The sequence below is a fragment of the Capricornis sumatraensis genome, chromosome 4 (assembly GCF_032405125.1).
Source record: "Capricornis sumatraensis isolate serow.1 chromosome 4, serow.2, whole genome shotgun sequence".
Lineage (NCBI taxonomy): Eukaryota > Metazoa > Chordata > Mammalia > Artiodactyla > Bovidae > Capricornis > Capricornis sumatraensis.
In genome coordinates this window covers 137,924,080-137,941,837 of record NC_091072.1, presented here as the reverse complement: position 1 = coordinate 137,941,837, position 17,758 = coordinate 137,924,080, and the positions used below count along the sequence as shown (strand labels likewise).

General features: G+C 40.4%; 1 protein-coding gene across 1 annotated transcript in view; it reads left to right on the top strand.

The window, feature by feature from the left end:
• DERA (deoxyribose-phosphate aldolase) overlaps positions 1 to 17,758 on the top strand; it is a 117,641-nt gene that overhangs the window by 36,229 nt on the left and 63,654 nt on the right. The window contains exons 2-5 of the mRNA XM_068971213.1: positions 3,890 to 3,987; positions 5,554 to 5,701; positions 7,565 to 7,660; positions 11,480 to 11,614. Coding sequence (XP_068827314.1) covers positions 3,890 to 3,987; positions 5,554 to 5,701; positions 7,565 to 7,660; positions 11,480 to 11,614 — 477 coding nt within the window. The remainder of the gene's footprint in view (positions 1 to 3,889; positions 3,988 to 5,553; positions 5,702 to 7,564; positions 7,661 to 11,479; positions 11,615 to 17,758) is intronic.

Here is a 17,758-nt window from a genome sequence, read left to right as displayed (position 1 = left end):
TCCCAGGGCTGATCTCCTTCAGAATGGACTGGTTGGATCTCCTTGCAGTCCAAGGGACTCTCAAGAGTCTTCTCCAACACCACAGTTCAGAAGCATCAATTCTTTGGTGCTCAGCCTTCTTCACAGTCCAACTCTCACATCCATACATGACCACTGGAAAAACCATAGCCTTGACTAGACGGACCTTAGTCAGCAAAGTAATGTCTCTGCTTTTGAATATACTATCTAGGTTGGTCATAACTTTTCTTCCAAGGAGTAAGTGTCTTTTAATTTCATGGCTGCAATCACCATCTGCAGTGATTTTGGAGCCCCCCAAAATAAAGTCTGACACTGTTTCCACCGTTTCCCCATCTATTTCTCATGAAGTGATGGGACCGGATGCCACAATCTTCATTTTCTGAATGTTGAGCTTTAAGCCAACTTTTTCGCTCTCCTCTTTCACTTTCATCAAGAGGCTTTTTAGCTCCTCTTCCCTTTCTGCCATAAGGGTAGTGTCATCTGCACATCTGAGGTTATTGATATTTCTCCTGGCAATCTTGATTCCAGCTTGTGTTTCTTCCAGTCCAGCATTTCTCATGATGTACTCTGCATAGAAGTTAAATAAGCAGGGTGACAATATACAGCCTTGACGTACTCCTTTTCCTATTTGGAAGCAGTCTGTTATTCCATGTCCAGTTCTAACTGTTGCTTCCTGACCTGCATACAGATTTCTCAAGAGGCAGGTCAGGTGGTCTGGTATTCCCGTCTCTTTCAGAATTTTCCACAGTTTATTGTAATCCACACAGTCAAAGGCTTTGGCATAATCAATTTGGTCTATATTCTATTATGTTTTTGCACATATAGCAACAGAAATATATTTTATATTTTTGGATATTAGATTAGGTCTTCAAATGAAGACTCATTCCAGACCCCACCTGTTAGAAATGATGAAGCTCCTAGCACAGTCTCTGTCTTATATCTTTACTGTGTAGAAACTGGGCAAGGCTGAGTCTTCTCACTAATATAAACTGAATATTTTCTGAGCTTGACTGGATCAGATATATATTGACATCCAAGGCTTTAAAAAAAAAAAAAGCTAACAGTTTCCAAGGTTAAGGTTGAAAGACTAGACACGATGAAGTTGATACTTCAGTTGTTCAGTGTCAAAGGTAAAAAAATAAATTTACTGCCATGTGGTGGGCTCAGTAAGCACCTATTTCTGTGTTTGGCATTTGTGAGTGATTCCTAGCAAGTTGCAAATTAGAACTGAAGATAAACAACACAGGAAAAATAGACATCTGGGAGCCTACAATAGGAAGAGGTACATAGATGCTGGGATTAAAAATATACTATGGAAGTGCATCTCAAGAACTGACTGTTTGTGGACAACCACTAAGGCACAGATTTAGTGGTGCAATTTTAGGTATAAAAACCCAGAAAGAATGAGAAGTGAAAACATAGGAAATTTAATCTTTCTTACTTTTCCAAATTTGAGAAAATCTAATGAAATATCACCATGTATTTTTCTCCATTAGGAGCAAAGATAAAATCAAAATACAATATAAACCTCCTTTTGTGGAGTTATCATTTGGTATCACACTTTTTAGGAATATTGGGAAGAAGTACAGGAACAGTCGTGAACATAAGAGGAAGTGGTGGAAAGGTGAAGTGTCGATTTTCAAGGAAAATGATGTCTGTCTCCACAGAGACTTAAGTAAGAAAGACAATAATGATTTTTTAAAAATTGAAAAGAGTGTTTAAGAACAAATTTATAATTGAAAGAAGGGCCTGAAAGCCCCTGAAATGGCATACTAAGAGGAGCACTGGGATTTTCTCCATGGAAGAGTTTTCTGAAAAGAGTTATCACCTTCCAATTATGGCTTAACGCCTATTCTCCCCAAAGAGACATGTGCTTGAAACTCCTCCTGGCCCCCTAAGAGAAACTTCTATGGTCCTGATGAGATTGTGTGCCTTAGAATCACTTCTCCGAGAAAGGAGATGCTAAAGGGTACTCGAACAAAATATTAAAAATTATGAAGGACATAACAAAGGCCAATCAGTCCTTTCTTTTCCCCAGCCCCATAATAGGAGAACAAGGGTTATCTGATGAAATTAAAGAGTAGCAAATTAAATGCTAATAAAATGGGATAGTCACTTATATAATTCATTATCATGGGAGGTCACAGAGGCAAATTCCGTGGCTGGATTAACTGTGGGGCTGGCTGATTTTATGACCACTAAAGATATTTTTAGCAGTGGAGGCTGATATTGTGAGAGAAGTGATCCTATTACATTCTCCCAGAGATGGCTTGCAAGGTCCTCTAGGAAGTGGTGTCTGAGATGTGGGAGAGCCAGCCTCGTGGGTTCTGATCTTTGGTGGGAAATTGTAGTAAAAATTAGTTTTTAATTAAGGGGAGTGTCCTCAGGTATTTTATTCATGTTTCAGTCCCAACTTCTCTTGTAGAGATCCAAAAGTCCTTTAATGAGAAGCAAATGGATACAAAGTTTTGTTACGCAAGATGGGGAATTCCTGAAGATCTTTTATCTTTTGTCCAGCAGAGTGACTATGGTTAACAGTACTGTGTTGTATACTTGAAACGTGCTATGAGAGTAGATCTTAACTCTCAGCATACATGAAAAGGAAAAAGAATATGGTAAATGTGTGAAGTAATAGGTAATGTTCATTAGCTTGACTGTGGTGATTCTTTCACAGTGTATATGTTTATCAAAACATACACCTTAAGTATATGCAGATCTTATTTGTCAAGCTGTGTGTGTGCTCAGTTGCTCAGTCGAGTCTGACTGTTTGTAACCCCATGGGCTGTAGCCCTTCAGGCTCCTCTGTCCATGGGATTTCTCAGGCCAGGATACTAGAGTGGGTTGCCATTTCCTCCTGTAGGAGATCTTTCCGACCCAGGGATCGAGTGCTCATTTCCTGTCTCCTGCGTTGGCAGGCAGATTTTTTACCCCTGAACCTCCAGGGAAGCCCTACAGATAGGAGAGAGCATTTCAAAACAAGCAACAGACATGTCTCACAGAATTTTGTTGTTGTTTTTGTTTTTGGCTGTGCCGGGTTTTAGTTGCGGCTTCAGGATCTAGTTCCCTGACCAGGGATCGAACTCCTAGCCCTCTGCACGCAGAGCATGGAGTCTTAACTACTGGACCATCAGGAAGTCTCTCTCCCAGAATTTTGAGCAGCTTGTTTTTTCTTTTCCCTCTTCTGACTTTTTAAAATTTTAATGCTCTAATTTCTAATACACTTTGAGAAATTCTCCTTTGAGGAAAGAATGGGGGTATCCTATCAGCATCTAATAGATATTAATCTTATCAGTAAGGGGATATTGATCAAGGATTCCTTTAAGCCCCAGTGTTAATTCATTTATATGTTTATTAACCCTTCATTCTCCTGGATTGGGCACTCCCAGATAACTCTCTGCCAGCAGAAATGAAGCCTGTGACATGAATAACACAATGTTATTCTCTTATGTTTTCCTCCACCATTAGGCGTAACTGTGTAATGAATCAGTACAGGTTCTCCTAGTTCCAAATGTATTTGATTTTGCACAGAGTAGGACTTCTCATAGCCAGGCTTCCTTCAAGAAAGTTATTTATAGTTGAGTGGAAAAGAAATATAACTTTTTAAAAAAAGTTTTGGGCTTCCCTGGTGGGCCAATGATTAAGACTATGCTTCCAATGCAGGGGATGTGGGTTCGATCCCTGGTCGGGGATCCAAGATCCCACATGCTATGAGATGCAGCCAAAATAATAAATAAATAAATAAAATTAAAAAAAAAAAGTAAATAAATGTTTTGATACTGATAAGTCTTTCCTTTTGAGGACTGTGTAAAAAACAAGTGAATGTATTTAATAAAATCTTCAAGTTTTAAATTGTTGTTCTTTTTGCTTCTAGACCTTAGCTGGATCTCCAAAATACAAGTGAATAAACCAGCAGTGCTAAGACGTGCAGAACAAATCCAGGCTCGTAGACCCGTGAAAAAGGAGTGGCAGGTAAGGGCTTTTCTTAAAAAACTATTTCTCTTGCTTTACAGGCCTGATCTCTTCCCTCGAGGCCACAAGACTGAATTTCACTCAAGCGGCATCTCAACTTAAAAGATTGCAGCTGTCCATGACTTATTTTAATAATTCATATATGATGAAGATGGGTTGGAGAAAGATAACATGCTTATCCAAACAGGTTAAAATCTTATCATTCTTGAGTGGCAAAGCTGCAAATGAATATGAGGCATTTTTGTTTTCATGAGTGAATTAAATGGCATAGTTTCTCAATATACTTATTCAGTTTCTTAGACACACCTTTGGTTGTCTTCTATTTTAATTTTAAAACCATGGCACCTAAACCCGGTGGGTCCATTGCTGGAGGCCCTGAGGTTATGAGAGTTGATATTCTTTGATCATCATGTCTACTGTACGATTAGTTTTCCCAAATTATCTTTCAAAATTTGAAAAATGGTGTTTTATAGAGTACTGGTGGTCAGGATATTCTTCAGTATGTACTAACCAAAGACATGCTATGCATCTCAGGACGGAAAGGAATTCAGAGTTCATTCCACAAGTGAGGCAAAATATCGTGATTGAATCCTTTAGTGTGACGGGTTGCATTTTGCTCATCCTTAGAAATAATCTGATTGAAAAGATAAAAGGAATTTATTTGAATGAGTTGTGAAATGTGAATATTGTTTTAAAATTGAAATTGGATTACACTGGAAAAAAAAAAAAAAAAGAAAGTAGAGACCCTTTATTGTGTCTCATTCCAGGTCCCAGGGCTGGAGGTCTAATACAAGATGGAAACTTTTGTTCCCGAGTTCTCCCTTATCAGGGTAGAACCTTCCTAGGTTGCTCAATGGTAAAGAACCTACTTACCAATGCAGGGCATACAGAGACGTGGGTTCCATCCCTGAGTCAGGAACATCCTGTAGAGAAGGAAATGGCAACCCACCTCTGAGTCTTGAGATGCAAAAGTCACATGTGGGGAGACTTGTTCTTTTAGAAATTTCCATTTGGGGTATCTGTGGAAGAAAAAAAGTTTATAAGCAATTTTTTCCCCTTTAATTTTACTCTATGTAACGTTCATCTTTTTGGTTAAGCTTGAACACATCAGAATGTATGCCTCAGAATAGCATAGACAGGAGATTTTATTTTATTTAAAGCAGTTTGTTTTTAAAGATTTTTTTGATGTGGACTTTTTTTTTTTCCCTTTTGGTCTTTTTTTTACCTTGTTACAGTGTTGCTTTTTTTTTTTTAAATGTTTGGGAACACATGTAAGAATTAAAGATTTTAAAATTTAAAAAAAAAAAAAAAAAAAAAGAGTACGAAAGATAAAAAAAAAAAAAAAAAAAAAAATGCTTTGGTTTTTTGACCCAAAGGCATATGGGATCTCAGCTCCCCTACCAGGGCTTGAACTAGAACCCCTTCTTCCCTTAGAAAGTGAAGTTTTAACCATCAGACTACCAGGGAAGTCCCTAGACATGAGATTTTAGCACCCTTATGTACCTAATGGTTTTGGATTGGAGATTAATTTTTTTTAAACCTTGTTTTTACTTTTCTTCAAACCAGGCTGCATGGCTCCTGAAGGCTGTTACCTGTATAGATCTTACTACACTTTCAGGTGATGACACAGCTTCCAACGTTCAAAGGCTGTGTTATAAAGCCAAGTATCCAATCCGGGAAGACCTCTTAAAAGCTTTAAATATGCACGATAAAGGTAATGTGTACCATCTGTTTGGTGTTTACCTTTCTTACAGTAGCAATCACTGAATCTAAGAAGACTTAAGATTTGGATGCTGAAATGATAGTAACAGTAAAAAGTGTGATAGAATTGTGTATACAGAGTAATAATAATTGAGATTCTTCTCTGAAAAACAGCAGAGAGAGAATCTGAGTCTCATTTTTAGGTCAATTCTTTCCCATCATGGATTAAAAGTTGCAAGTATTGAGTTTCTTTATTTTTTGTTCCAGTTCTTCAGTTTTGGAAATTTTCTGTCTAGTGACTCAAATACTATGATTCTGATTCCCTAGCCACGTGTGAAAAAGCCAGTCTCATTACTTAATAATCACATCTCATACATAAAGTATTTTCTGTGAGTAAATGAAATACTTTTGAGAATAAAATACAAATGGGAAATATTGCCAGCTTGTATATTGGGTTAGATCTTTTGAAAAAAAAAAGTTATATTCAATCTCTTCATGTACATGAAAGAAAAGACTTTCTTAAGTTGCCATAAGTTTAGAACCTCAACATTTTAGAAATGGAGGAGACTTTGAGAGTGAATGCCCTTGTTTCTAAATGTGAAAACTGAGACCTGGAGGGTGAGAGGACAGTGTGCCTCGTTCTTCAATGGGCTAGCTTTAGGAGCCAGATCTAAACCATGAAGGGATCTTTCATGGATCCTAGGTGCCTGTCTCTAATGAAAGCAACTAATGCTGCATTGACCCAATGCAGGCATTTTTTCACAAATAGTTTGTGTTAATAGATAACTTATAGATCTAAACAGCTGCATAGCATTTAGAAAGTATTTAGTATGTTTCTTTAACACTAATGATAAAACACCTATCATTTATAACACTTAAAAGCAGCAGCTTTATATGAGTCTTATGCTACTGTTTTATAGTGTCTCTTTGATTTTTTAATTTAAGAGCTTATTCCTCAAACTGAGGGCTCCAGATCCAGATTTTATTATTTTCCGCAAAAGAGAGAATAGGATTAGTGACATGTCATTTTGCAGTGCAGGCATACCTTGTTTCATTGCACTTGGCAGACACTGTGTTTTACATATTGAAGGTTTGTAGCAACCCTGCATTGAGCAAGTCTGTTGGCATTGTTTTTCCAACAGCATTCACTGACTTCTTGTCTCTGTCACATTTTGATAATTGTCTCAGTAATGCACACCTTTTCATTATTGTAATACTCTTTATGGTCATCTGGGATCAGTGATCTTTGACATTACCATTGTAATTATTTGGCATGATGTTTTTAAAAAGTACGTACCTTAATTTTAAATTAAGGTACGTACTTTTTAAAGATAATGCTTTTGCACACTTTAGGGTAACCATAACTTTTATATGCACCAGGAAACCAAAAAATTCCTGTCACTCATTTTATTGCAATACTTTATTTCGGTGCTCTGGAACTGAACCTGCACTATCTCCAAGGTCTGCCTGTACTATCTTGCAAGGTTCACTTCTATTTTTCTTCATCTACTGTCCTGTGTGAACCCTGTAAAAACTTAGATTTTGTTATCTACATGAAATAAAACACTTTCATTGATTCAAAGCCACTAAGTTTACCTTTTAGGATATTTTTTCAACAAATGGTACTATAGTAACCTCCAGGAACAATGTATTAAAAATTTTTATTCTCTAAGGATGAGAAAATGATCCATGTTGTCAAGAACTAGAAGGGAATGTGGAAAGTAAAAGCCTTTTAATTTGTTGCAATGTCGTAGGAGGATTATTTTTTTCTCTGGTTTTGATTTCTGCCAATGTTGAAGTAAAAATAATAATTAAAAGCATATTGTGTGACTTGAACTTCACATGAAGTAGGCCGTTATGCCTCCTTTCTCCATAGGCATCACTGCAGCTGCCGTGTGTGTTTATCCTGCCCGCGTGTGTGATGCAGTGAAAGCTCTAAAGGCTGCAGGCTGTGACATCCCAGTGGCATCAGGTAAAGTCTGTGGTTTCTGTTGTCGTTTTTTCAGTATGTTTCCCTTCAACTTGGACACCTTGAGGTATTGCCTATATAGTTATTTTATTTTATTTTTCTTGACTGTACTTTACCTTTCTCTAGTTGGCCGTGAGCGGGAGCTCCTCTTTAGTTGTGGTGTGCAGGCTTCCCACTGCAGCGGTTTCTCTTGTTGCAGAGCACGGGCTCTAGGCGTGTGGGTTTCAGTAGTTGTGGCGTGTGGGCTCAGTAATTGTGGTGCATGGGTTCAGTTGCCTGAGGCATGTGGGATCTTGGTTCCTACACCAGGGACAAACTCATGTCCTCTGCATTGCCAGGCGGATTCTTAACCACTGGGCCACCAGGGAAGTCCCTATCTATATGATTTTATGCTGCTGTACTGTGCTCAGTCATTTCCAACTCTCTGCAACCCCAGGGACTGTAACCCACCAGGCACTCTGTCCATTGGCTTTTCTAGGCAAAAATACTGGAGTGGGTTGCCTTTTCCTTCTCCAGGGGATCTTCCCGACCCAGGGATCTAACCTGACTCTCCTGTGTCTTCTCCATTGGCAGGCAGATTCTTTACCTACTGAGCCACTTGGGAAATCCCATATAGTTTTATATTATAATTTTAACCAGTCTTGTCTATTTAATTGATGATTGTATTTATTCATTCTTTTCATATCTGTCCATTGCCTGTTGAGTAGCAGTCAGTCGCTCAGTTGTGTCCGACTCTTTGTGACCCCATGAATCGCAGCACGCCAGGCCTCCCTGTCCATCACCATCTCCCGGAGTTCACTCAGACTAACGTCCATCGAGTCCGTGATGCCATCCAGCCATCTCATCCTCTGTCGTCCCCTTCTCCTCCTGCCCCCAATCCCTCCCAGCATCAGAGTCTTTTCCAGTGAGTCAGCTCTCTGCATGAGGTGGCCAAAGTACTGGAGCTTCAGCTTCAGCATCATTCCCTCCAAAGAAATCCCAGGGCTGATCTCCTTCAGAATGGACTGGTTGGATCTCCTTGCAGTCCAAGGGACTCTCAGGAGACTTCTCCAATACCACAGTTCAAAAGCATCAATTCTTCGGCACTCAACTTTCTTCATAGTCCAACTCTCACATCCATACATGACCACTGGAAAAACCATAGCCTTGACTAGACGGACAGACATGATATTAATTCCTAAGACTACAGAGCCGTGGGCTTTCCCAGTGACTCAGTGGTAAGAGCCTGCCAGTGCAGGAGATGCAGGTTCGACCTTAAAGGAAATTCAGTTGTTAAGGAGGAATCGTCAAGTTAAAAAAAAAAAAAAAAACATAATGTAGGACATATTATTTTTTTGTCAAATATAATAATAAAACTATGCAGAAGATAAAGTTGTAACTCTGAGTGCAGAGTGATTTATTCTGCAGAGGTTGGTGACAAGGAGGAGTTGAGAGAGTGGATAAGCTAGGGAGTGTGTTTCCCAGGTGGCACTAGCAGTAAAGAACCCGCCTGCAAATGCAGGAGATGCAAGAGAAGCTGGTTCAATCCCTGGGTCAGGAAGATCCCCTGGAGGAGGGCATGGCAACCCGCTCCAGTATTCTTGCCAGGAGAATCCAATGAACAGAGAAGCCTGGCCGGGTATAGTTCATAGGGTCACAAAGAGTCAGACACGACTGAAGCGACTTAGCAGCCATGCAGGCTAAGGAGTGGCATTTCCAGCAGAGGAGCTGGCATGTGTAAAGGTGCAGAAGTGCATTCAGGGAGCTGAAATGAGTTTGCAGGTGTTGCTTCCTAAGGTAGGACACAGGGAGAGCTGGGGAGTTGAAGCTGGAGAGGAGGATGGGGGCCAGACCCCATGGGGAAACCTTACCAGGCTGTGGTATTTGGCTTTTATTTTGCTGATGGGGAAGATACCAAGAGATGTTAAGTAGAGAATGCCATGATCTACTTCATAATATAATAAGTTAGGAGATGGTAGTGGATAAATTAAAGGGGATTGAAATGGAGTTAGACTGATCATAGTCCCTGTGGTCTGAGATGACAAGAGCCACCCCCAAACCTGAACAATAAAAGAGGGTATGTTCAAGAGTTATTGACTTAAAGACGCAGTAGGAGAACAAGGCATGAGGGAGGGAAAAGTCCTCCTGAATGCTTCCCTGTGTGTGTGTGTGTGTTTACAAATGGACAGATAGATATTAAATTAGATTCTCCTTTTAAAAGATGTTAGAGGGATATCCTAGTGGTTTAAAGAAGGAAGCTGAGAAGATCATTAATTTATTTTGTTAGGGATGCATCAAGAGAAACAAAGTATACAGTATTTATATATTAATATAGCTATTCGTGAAGATTCCTGAAGTATTTGGCAGCTTCACCTTTATCAGCCTTCATTTTTCATTCAGTTCAGTTCAGTTGCTCAGTTGTGTCTGACTCTTTGCGACCCCATGGACTGCAGCACACCAGGCTTCCCTGTCATCACCAACTCACGGTGCTTGCTCAAACTCACGTCCATCGAGTTGGTGATGCCATCCAACCATCTCATCTTCTGTTGTTCCCTTCTCCTACCTTCAGTCTTTCCCAGCATCAGGGTCTTTTCCAATGAGTTAGCTCTTCACATCAGGTGGCCAGAGTATTGGAGTTTCAGCTTCAGCATCAGCCCTTCCACTGAGTATTCAGGACTGATCTCCTTCAGAATGGACTGGTTGGATCTCCTTGCAGTCCAAGGGACTCTCAAAAGTCTTCTCCGACACCACAGTTCAAAAGCATCAATTCTTCAGTGCTCAGCTTTCTTTATAATCCAACTCTCACATCCATATATGAGTACTGGAAAAACCATAGCTTTGACTAGATGGACCTTTGTCAGTAAGGTAATACCTCTGCTTTTTAATATTTTTCATTAGACTCAATCAGTTCAGCTTTTCCTTTACACAACAGGGAAACATAATTTCCTCTAAGGTAGCAGACCCAAGGAATTTAATAACGTTAAGGAAACATGAAAGGTTACCTTTAGACACAAGAATGAAATCGGTGGTAAGCATGTTAAAAATGTTGATACTTTCTCCAAAAGTGTCATTGTGTTTCTATTTTCCTTCTGTTCAATATGGGAGACCTGTGTTCAGTCCCTGGGTTGGGAAGATCCCCTGGGAAAGGGAAAGGCTACCCACTCCAGTATTCTGGCCTGGAGAATTCCATGGACTACACAGTCCATGGTGTCACAAAGAGTTGGACGCAATAGAGTGACTTTCACTTTCACTTTCATACTTGGGCTAATTCTTCCTGACTCACCGCTGCTCCGGTTGCTGCTCTAGTTTTGTGGACTAATTAGGTGCTTTTCCATCATGCAGTATTTCTCCTTTATTCTCATCTGCTTGACTGTTCATTTGAAGATGGGCAGTGGATGGAACGTGTATTTCCATTTGGTTAAAACAGCTATAAATATGAATGAGTAAGTCATAACAGTGATAGCCAACTTGGTCAAGACTAGGATCCAGGATTAACTAGTGTCCATCCACAGGGCTACTGCTACTGCTTTATGAGTATCACTGTGATGATGACATATCTTCTTAATCACTATTTTCCTAAAGCTCCCCCATTAACATCTCTGCCAGCAGCTTAATTTCAGATCTTTCAAAAGATACACTACTAGTATTTATCCTAACGTCAGTGCTATATAGGATCACATTCAGTTTCTTCACAGTTCACTTTGCAAGGTATGCATGAAGTTCTAAAGTGTCATTATACTTTGGTCTGAACACTGATTTTTTTTGGTCTGAAATTCTTTGTTGAGATACCGACCAACTGAAATTTGTCTCCCTCCCTCTCTTCCTTCCTTCATTCTCTGCTAGTGGCCACTGGCTTTCCAGCTGGACAGACTCATTTGAAAACACGATTAGAAGAGATCAGATTGGCCGTGGAAGATGGAGCTACGGAAATTGATGTGGTGATTAACAGGACCTTGGTGCTAACAGGCCAGTGGAAAGGTAAGGACACGTGCTTACCCAAGGGACTCAAGTCATTCCCCGGTCATCCAGATGGCAAGGACCTGAAAAGAGGCAGCGTGGTTTGGAAGTCACTGTTCTAGACTACGAGTCACTAGATCAGAGGGTGAATGGAAGAGAAAACACGACTAAGACTGCTCATCCTTGTTGCTTATAACTCTGGGCAGATGCCCACCTGCATGAACTTTTTAGATCCCTTTTAAGGAATCAGTTATTTCCAAGCAGTGAATTAGTAACTTTTGCTCTCTTCTCTGCTGTTTTGTTACTCAGTACAAAAATCACCTCAGGCAAGTATTTTATGCAGAGTTTATTTTAATATGTTGGAGGAAGCTTCCCTTTTTTATATTAATCTTTGTGGATTTTGAGGATGTGGGGTTATTGATTAGTTGACGAAGTCTATGTTTACTCCTGTTCTTGAACATAGCTTCTTTGGATTTTGTTATGTATTCACCTTCAAGATTTGTGATTTACTATCAAGTCAATTACAATAAGACGTTGCCCAGTCCAGTAACAAGCTGTTTCTTTTTTTAAGAGATTGATTTTGCTTCTACATTAAATATATTTTACATACTTAGAGATTTTTTTTAAGTTAATAGACTATTTTTTAGAGCGGTTTTAAGTTACAGGAAAATTGAGCAGAAAGTATGCAATTCCCATATACCTACTGTGCACACCCCACTGCATACAGTTTCCCATATCATTAACATCTTATATTATTGCAGTGTATATGTAAAAATTGCTGAAGCTGAGCTAATAATATTGATACATTACTTAATCAAAGGAGGTAGGATGTGCTTAATCATGTCGACTTTTCTGACCCCATGGACTGTAGCCCAACAGGTTTTTCCAGACAAGAATACTGGAGTGGGGGTTGCCATTTCCTACTCCACAGAGATTGTTGATAGCTAAAATAAGTACAATTTTGTATTTTTTAAAAAAATCATTGTAATATGTAGCTTAATTGAAAATTTTTAATGAAATCATAGGATAAAACCAGAATAATGTATTGTCTCTTTAGCTATGTAGCTATCAAATAAATGGCGTACTTTATTCTAATTACAAAGGGTAATTTGTAATTAATTAATTAAAATTAATTCTCACTGTTAATTAACCAGTAATAAAGGAAGTAGGTGTTCTACTTAATCTCCTTCCCTACAAATAACCCTAAATAACACTGCATCACACAACTTTCCAAGCCATTTCCCCTTCATATACACATATGCAACACATACTGTTTTGTAAAGTTTAAAATAAATATTTTTTTTTAAAGTGAAAAAGTTAGAATTAAAAATAGGGTCATGCTTAATGTATTTTCCCTTAACCTAACAATTGGACTTGCCAATATCTCATAGGTATCTCTAGACTCTATCCATCAATCCATCTAGCTCATCTTCTGTAAATTCTAATTCCATTGTTTATTCACTAAAAAATGCTTTTGGTTAGGCAGCAACAAAGATTCAGTCAGTGGTTTAAATGCTCAAGGATTTACTCTGTCATGTAATGTCTGTGTTCATGCATAGTCATTTAGTCCTGTCTGCCTCTTTTGTGACCTTGTGGACTGTAGCCCACCAGGCTCCTCTGTCCATGGGATTCTCCAGGCAAGAATACTGGAGTGGGTTGCCATGCCCTCTTCAGGGGATCTTCCTGACCCCAGGATTGAACCCATGTCTGCTGCATCTCCTGCGTTGCCAGGCAGATTCTTTACCACTGAGCCACTTGGAAGCCCCCTCACGTAAAGTCTAGGCATAGGTATTTCAGGAGTATTGTGGCAGTCCCTCAGAGTTCTCAGAGGCCTGAGCTTCTTTTACCTTCGGCTTCCCAAGATCATAGCATCTGATCTCAGCTTCAAGACCACTCCATTGTTTACAGTGGCTTTTGAAGCTCTGGCCCTTACACTTGTCTCCCAGAAGACAGGAAATAGGGGCTTGTCCTGTCTCTAGATCTCACATACCATCTTTGCTTACACCTCATGGCCCTGAATCGAGTTCTGTGGTCAGGCTTGGCTGCAAGTGAAGCTGGAAAATGTTGGCTTGGAATATTCACTATGTTTCCATTCATTCTTTATACGTTGGATGGTGCACATTTCTGTGCCTCGGTGGAAAGGAGTGAGGGAAATACTGGTTCAGAAAGAGACTGTGCCACATGAGCTAAATAGGATGTGATCTTAAAAAACTTGACAGCAAAAGGGGACTTCCCTGGTGGCCCAGTGGCTAAGACTCTGCATTCCCAATGCAGGTGGCCCGAGTTTGATCCCTGGTCAGGGAACTAGATCCCACAGGCCGTAACTAAGCAATTGCACCGCAGCTACTAAGGCCATGCACTCTAGAGTCCTCACGCCACAACTACAGAATCCAGTGCATTGCAACCAGAGAAGTCCCCGTGTTGCAGTGAAGACCGAGCCAGAATAAATAAATAAATTTTAAAAAAGTTGAGGCAAAGCAACAATAGCAACATTTAAATAAAAATATTTATGAAGTCAAAAGGCACAGCGATCTGGACCATGAGCTATGGGGCGGGTTGTCTCAGAGATTTCTGTAGCCTCTGGGGAGCATCACTGTATTCCAGGAGAATCCAGCCACTGGTACAGCAGTCCTGAGTGAAAGTGAAAGTCACTCAGTTGTGTCTGACTCTGTGACCCCATGGACTATACAGTCATGGAATTCTCTAGGCCAGAATACTGGAGTGGGTAGCCTTTCCCTTCTCCAGGGGATCTTCCCAACCCAGGGATCTTCCCAATTCTCCTGCATTGTAGGCAGAAGCCCATAGCACTTCTGAAGTGTCTAGGAAAAAAGGTCAGGTTGTTCCCATTATCTGATACTCCCATCGGTACCCACCAACATTTTTAAATCCTTACCAGGTGTCAGTACTTTTTTTTCAGATTCTTTGTTCTTTATATGTTTGTCTGTTTTGTCTCTGCTGGGTAACTGTTGCTTTTTTGTGGGCTTTTCCCTAGTGCAGCGATCATGTGTGCCTTGGGCATTTACAACCATCCTTAAATGGCTTATTTTAAGTAGATGTCCTTTGTCCCTATATGTTAATTCTACTTGTCTGCTGCTTGTAACAGATTTCAGTTCAGATTTAAAGCTAGAGTAGGAAAAAAAATGAGTAAGCTTTATGTGCTAAGTTGCGTTAGTCATCTCTGACTCTTTGCAGCCCTGTAGACTGTAGCCCTCCAGGTTCCTCTCTCCATGGGATTCCTAGAGTGGGTTGCCATTTTCTCCTCTAGGGGATCTTCCTGACCCAAGGACTGAACCCACGTCTCTTACATCTCCTACAAAACTACTAGCGCAAATTTAGAAATAAACTGTGTCATTTAGTTGGATTAAAAAACTGTATGCTCTTTATCTTTTATTAAGTAATTATAGACATAGACGTATAGACTGTATTATAACTTGTGCTCCTGTCTTTAGAATACTACTAATTGGAAAATCAAATACAATAGGAGATGAGATTTGATGTAATTGGCTTTCCTTTAATGAAGCAGGAATGGTTGTTTTTAAGAACTGATAATTTCCCAATAACAGACATTCATGTAAAATATAATAACATATCTTTGTCCCAGACCGTACTTTTCTATTAACTTTTTCTGTAGTGTTAATAACCTCTTGACCCCAAACAAATTGAAAAAGACCATTGAATACTAGAAATTTGATTCTAACTAGAAGCCTGCAAACATCTTGGCCCTTTTTCACTGCAATATTTTGTCTTAATTTCAGTTCCAAATTTGATTACATATTGTGTTTTTCTGTGTCATGTTTTAATATTAGCTGTTTTCTAAAATATGAGCCTATCATCGATTTCTTGGAATTTGCTGATGGAGGCATCTATGAGGGTGTTAGACATTCCAGTCTAGGTCCCTCTTCTCTTTGCACTAAGGTGTGGAGGACACTGGTTAAAAACCAAGAGAAAGAATCCTGTTTTTAAAACCTGGCCATTCTTCACCATTTCTCATGGTCACAGGGGGATATGAACTCAGAGGGGAGATATGAGAAGGACTTGTTATTCCTCTGCTTGGATTCATCTTGGTGGTCGTTTAAAATCTACCTCCTCAGGACTTCCCCAGTGGTGCAGTAGTTAAGACTTTGCCTTTCAGTGCAGGGGGTGTGGGTTCAATCCCTGGCCAGGGAGTAAAGATCCCAAATGCATCGTGGCCAAAAAACCAAAACATAAATACTGCAACTAATTCAATAAAGACTTTAAAAAAATGGCCCATGTCAGAAAATTAAATAAAATCTACTTCCTCAGACTTTTAACTTTTCCACCCACCTTGCATGCATGCTAAGTCACTTTAGTCGTGTCCAACTCTGTTCGACTCTGTGGACTGTAGTCCAACAGGCTTCATCTGTCCATGGGATTCTTACTGGAGTGGGTTGCCATTTCCTTCTCCAGGGGATCTTCCCAGCTCAGCGATCAAACCCATGTCTCTTACATCTTCTGCCTTGGCAGGCAGGTTCTTTATCTCTAGTGCCACCTGAGAAGCCCTCCACCACCTTGAGGCTCCTTGTCTTGGCAAATCACCTTCTTACTACTACTCAGAGAAAATACATCTGTTAGGCAGGAACTTCCTCAAGGTCCTTGCATCCAATCTGCTCCCCTTTTCCTTCTCCTCTTCTTCCTCCTGTGTCCACTTCCCCAGCTGCTTCTCAGAGCTTTCTCCTCCCATCAGCATCCTAGCAGACATCCAAAAGTTCTTATGATTAAAAAATAAAAAGCCCACAGTCTCCATTCCTGCTCATCCCCAGCTGAGTCTCCCTTTCATGGCTGAAATTCTTACAAGAGTTATGTTTACTTGCTCCCTTGAATCTGTTTTTCCCAAGACACCAGTGGCCTCTTATTTTGCTGTCCCTGGGGATACTCTTTGGTCATTTAGTTTTGTGGCCCAGAAACAGCTGACACAAGGGACAGTTTCTTCCTGGAAACACTCTCTTGTCACGGCTTTGATGATCCCACTGTCTTCAGGTTTTCCTTCATGTTTCTGATGCCTCCTGTGTCTTGTTGCAAGCTCCTCCATCTCCCCTGTCTTCACTGAAGTGTTTGTGGTCCTTGGGCTCTGTCCCAGCAAACTCAATTTCTCAGGCTTTGCACACTGTTTTTTGGGAACCTCCTGTCCACATTGATTTTGGCCGTTACCTGTGCTGAGGACTAAACCTCCAGAGTGCGGGACCTGAGTCTGTGACTTGGGAACCTGCATTCCATTTTCCCACTAAAATTATTCCCCATGAAATGATGCTTTTTGTTGATTAGTTTCCCTTGGACTGCAAGGAGATCCAACCAGTCCATCCTAAAGGAGATCAGTCCTGGGTGTTCATTGGAAGGACTGATGTTGAAGCTGAAACTCCAGGAGTTTGGCCACCTGATATGAAGAGCTGACTCATTTGAAAAGACCCTGATACTGGGAAAGATTGAAGGTGGGAGGAGAAGGGGACGACAGAGGATGAGATGGTTGGATGGCATCACCGACTCAATGGACATGGGTTTCGTGGACTCCGGGAGTGGGTGATGGACAGGGAGACCTGGTGTGCTGTGATTCACGGGGTCGCAAAGAGTCGGACACGACTGAGTGACTGAACTGAACTGAACTGACTGATTTGTTTCACTTAAGCAGATGTTCAAAGTCAGTGAATCTGGGCTTCCCTGGTGGCTCAGTGGTAAAGAATCCACCTGCCAAAGCAGGAGACATCTGTTTGATCCCTGATTCGGGAAGATTCTATGCCATGGAGCAACTAAGCCCATGGGCTACAACTACTGAGCCTGTGTGCCCTAGAACCCACGCTTCGCAACAGGAGAAGCCACCGCAGTGAGAAGCCCTCGCACTATAACTAGAGAGTAGCCTCTGCTTGCCATGACTAGGGAAAAGCCAGTGTAGGGACTAAGACCCAGCACAGCCTAAAAGGAATCAGTGAGTCTTCACCATAGCAGAGAATCCAGCCATTTTAGAAATCCATGAAAAATATTTTCATTTCTCTGACTTTATTTACTTGTTCTATTAAATACAGCTTATTTTTGTCTAGGTCATTCATGGCAGTTGTATCAGTGATTACAGGCACCTCATTTGATTTGGCTTTGCTCTATTGCACTTCACAGATTTTTACAAACTGAAGGTTTGGGGCAACCTTGAGTTGAACA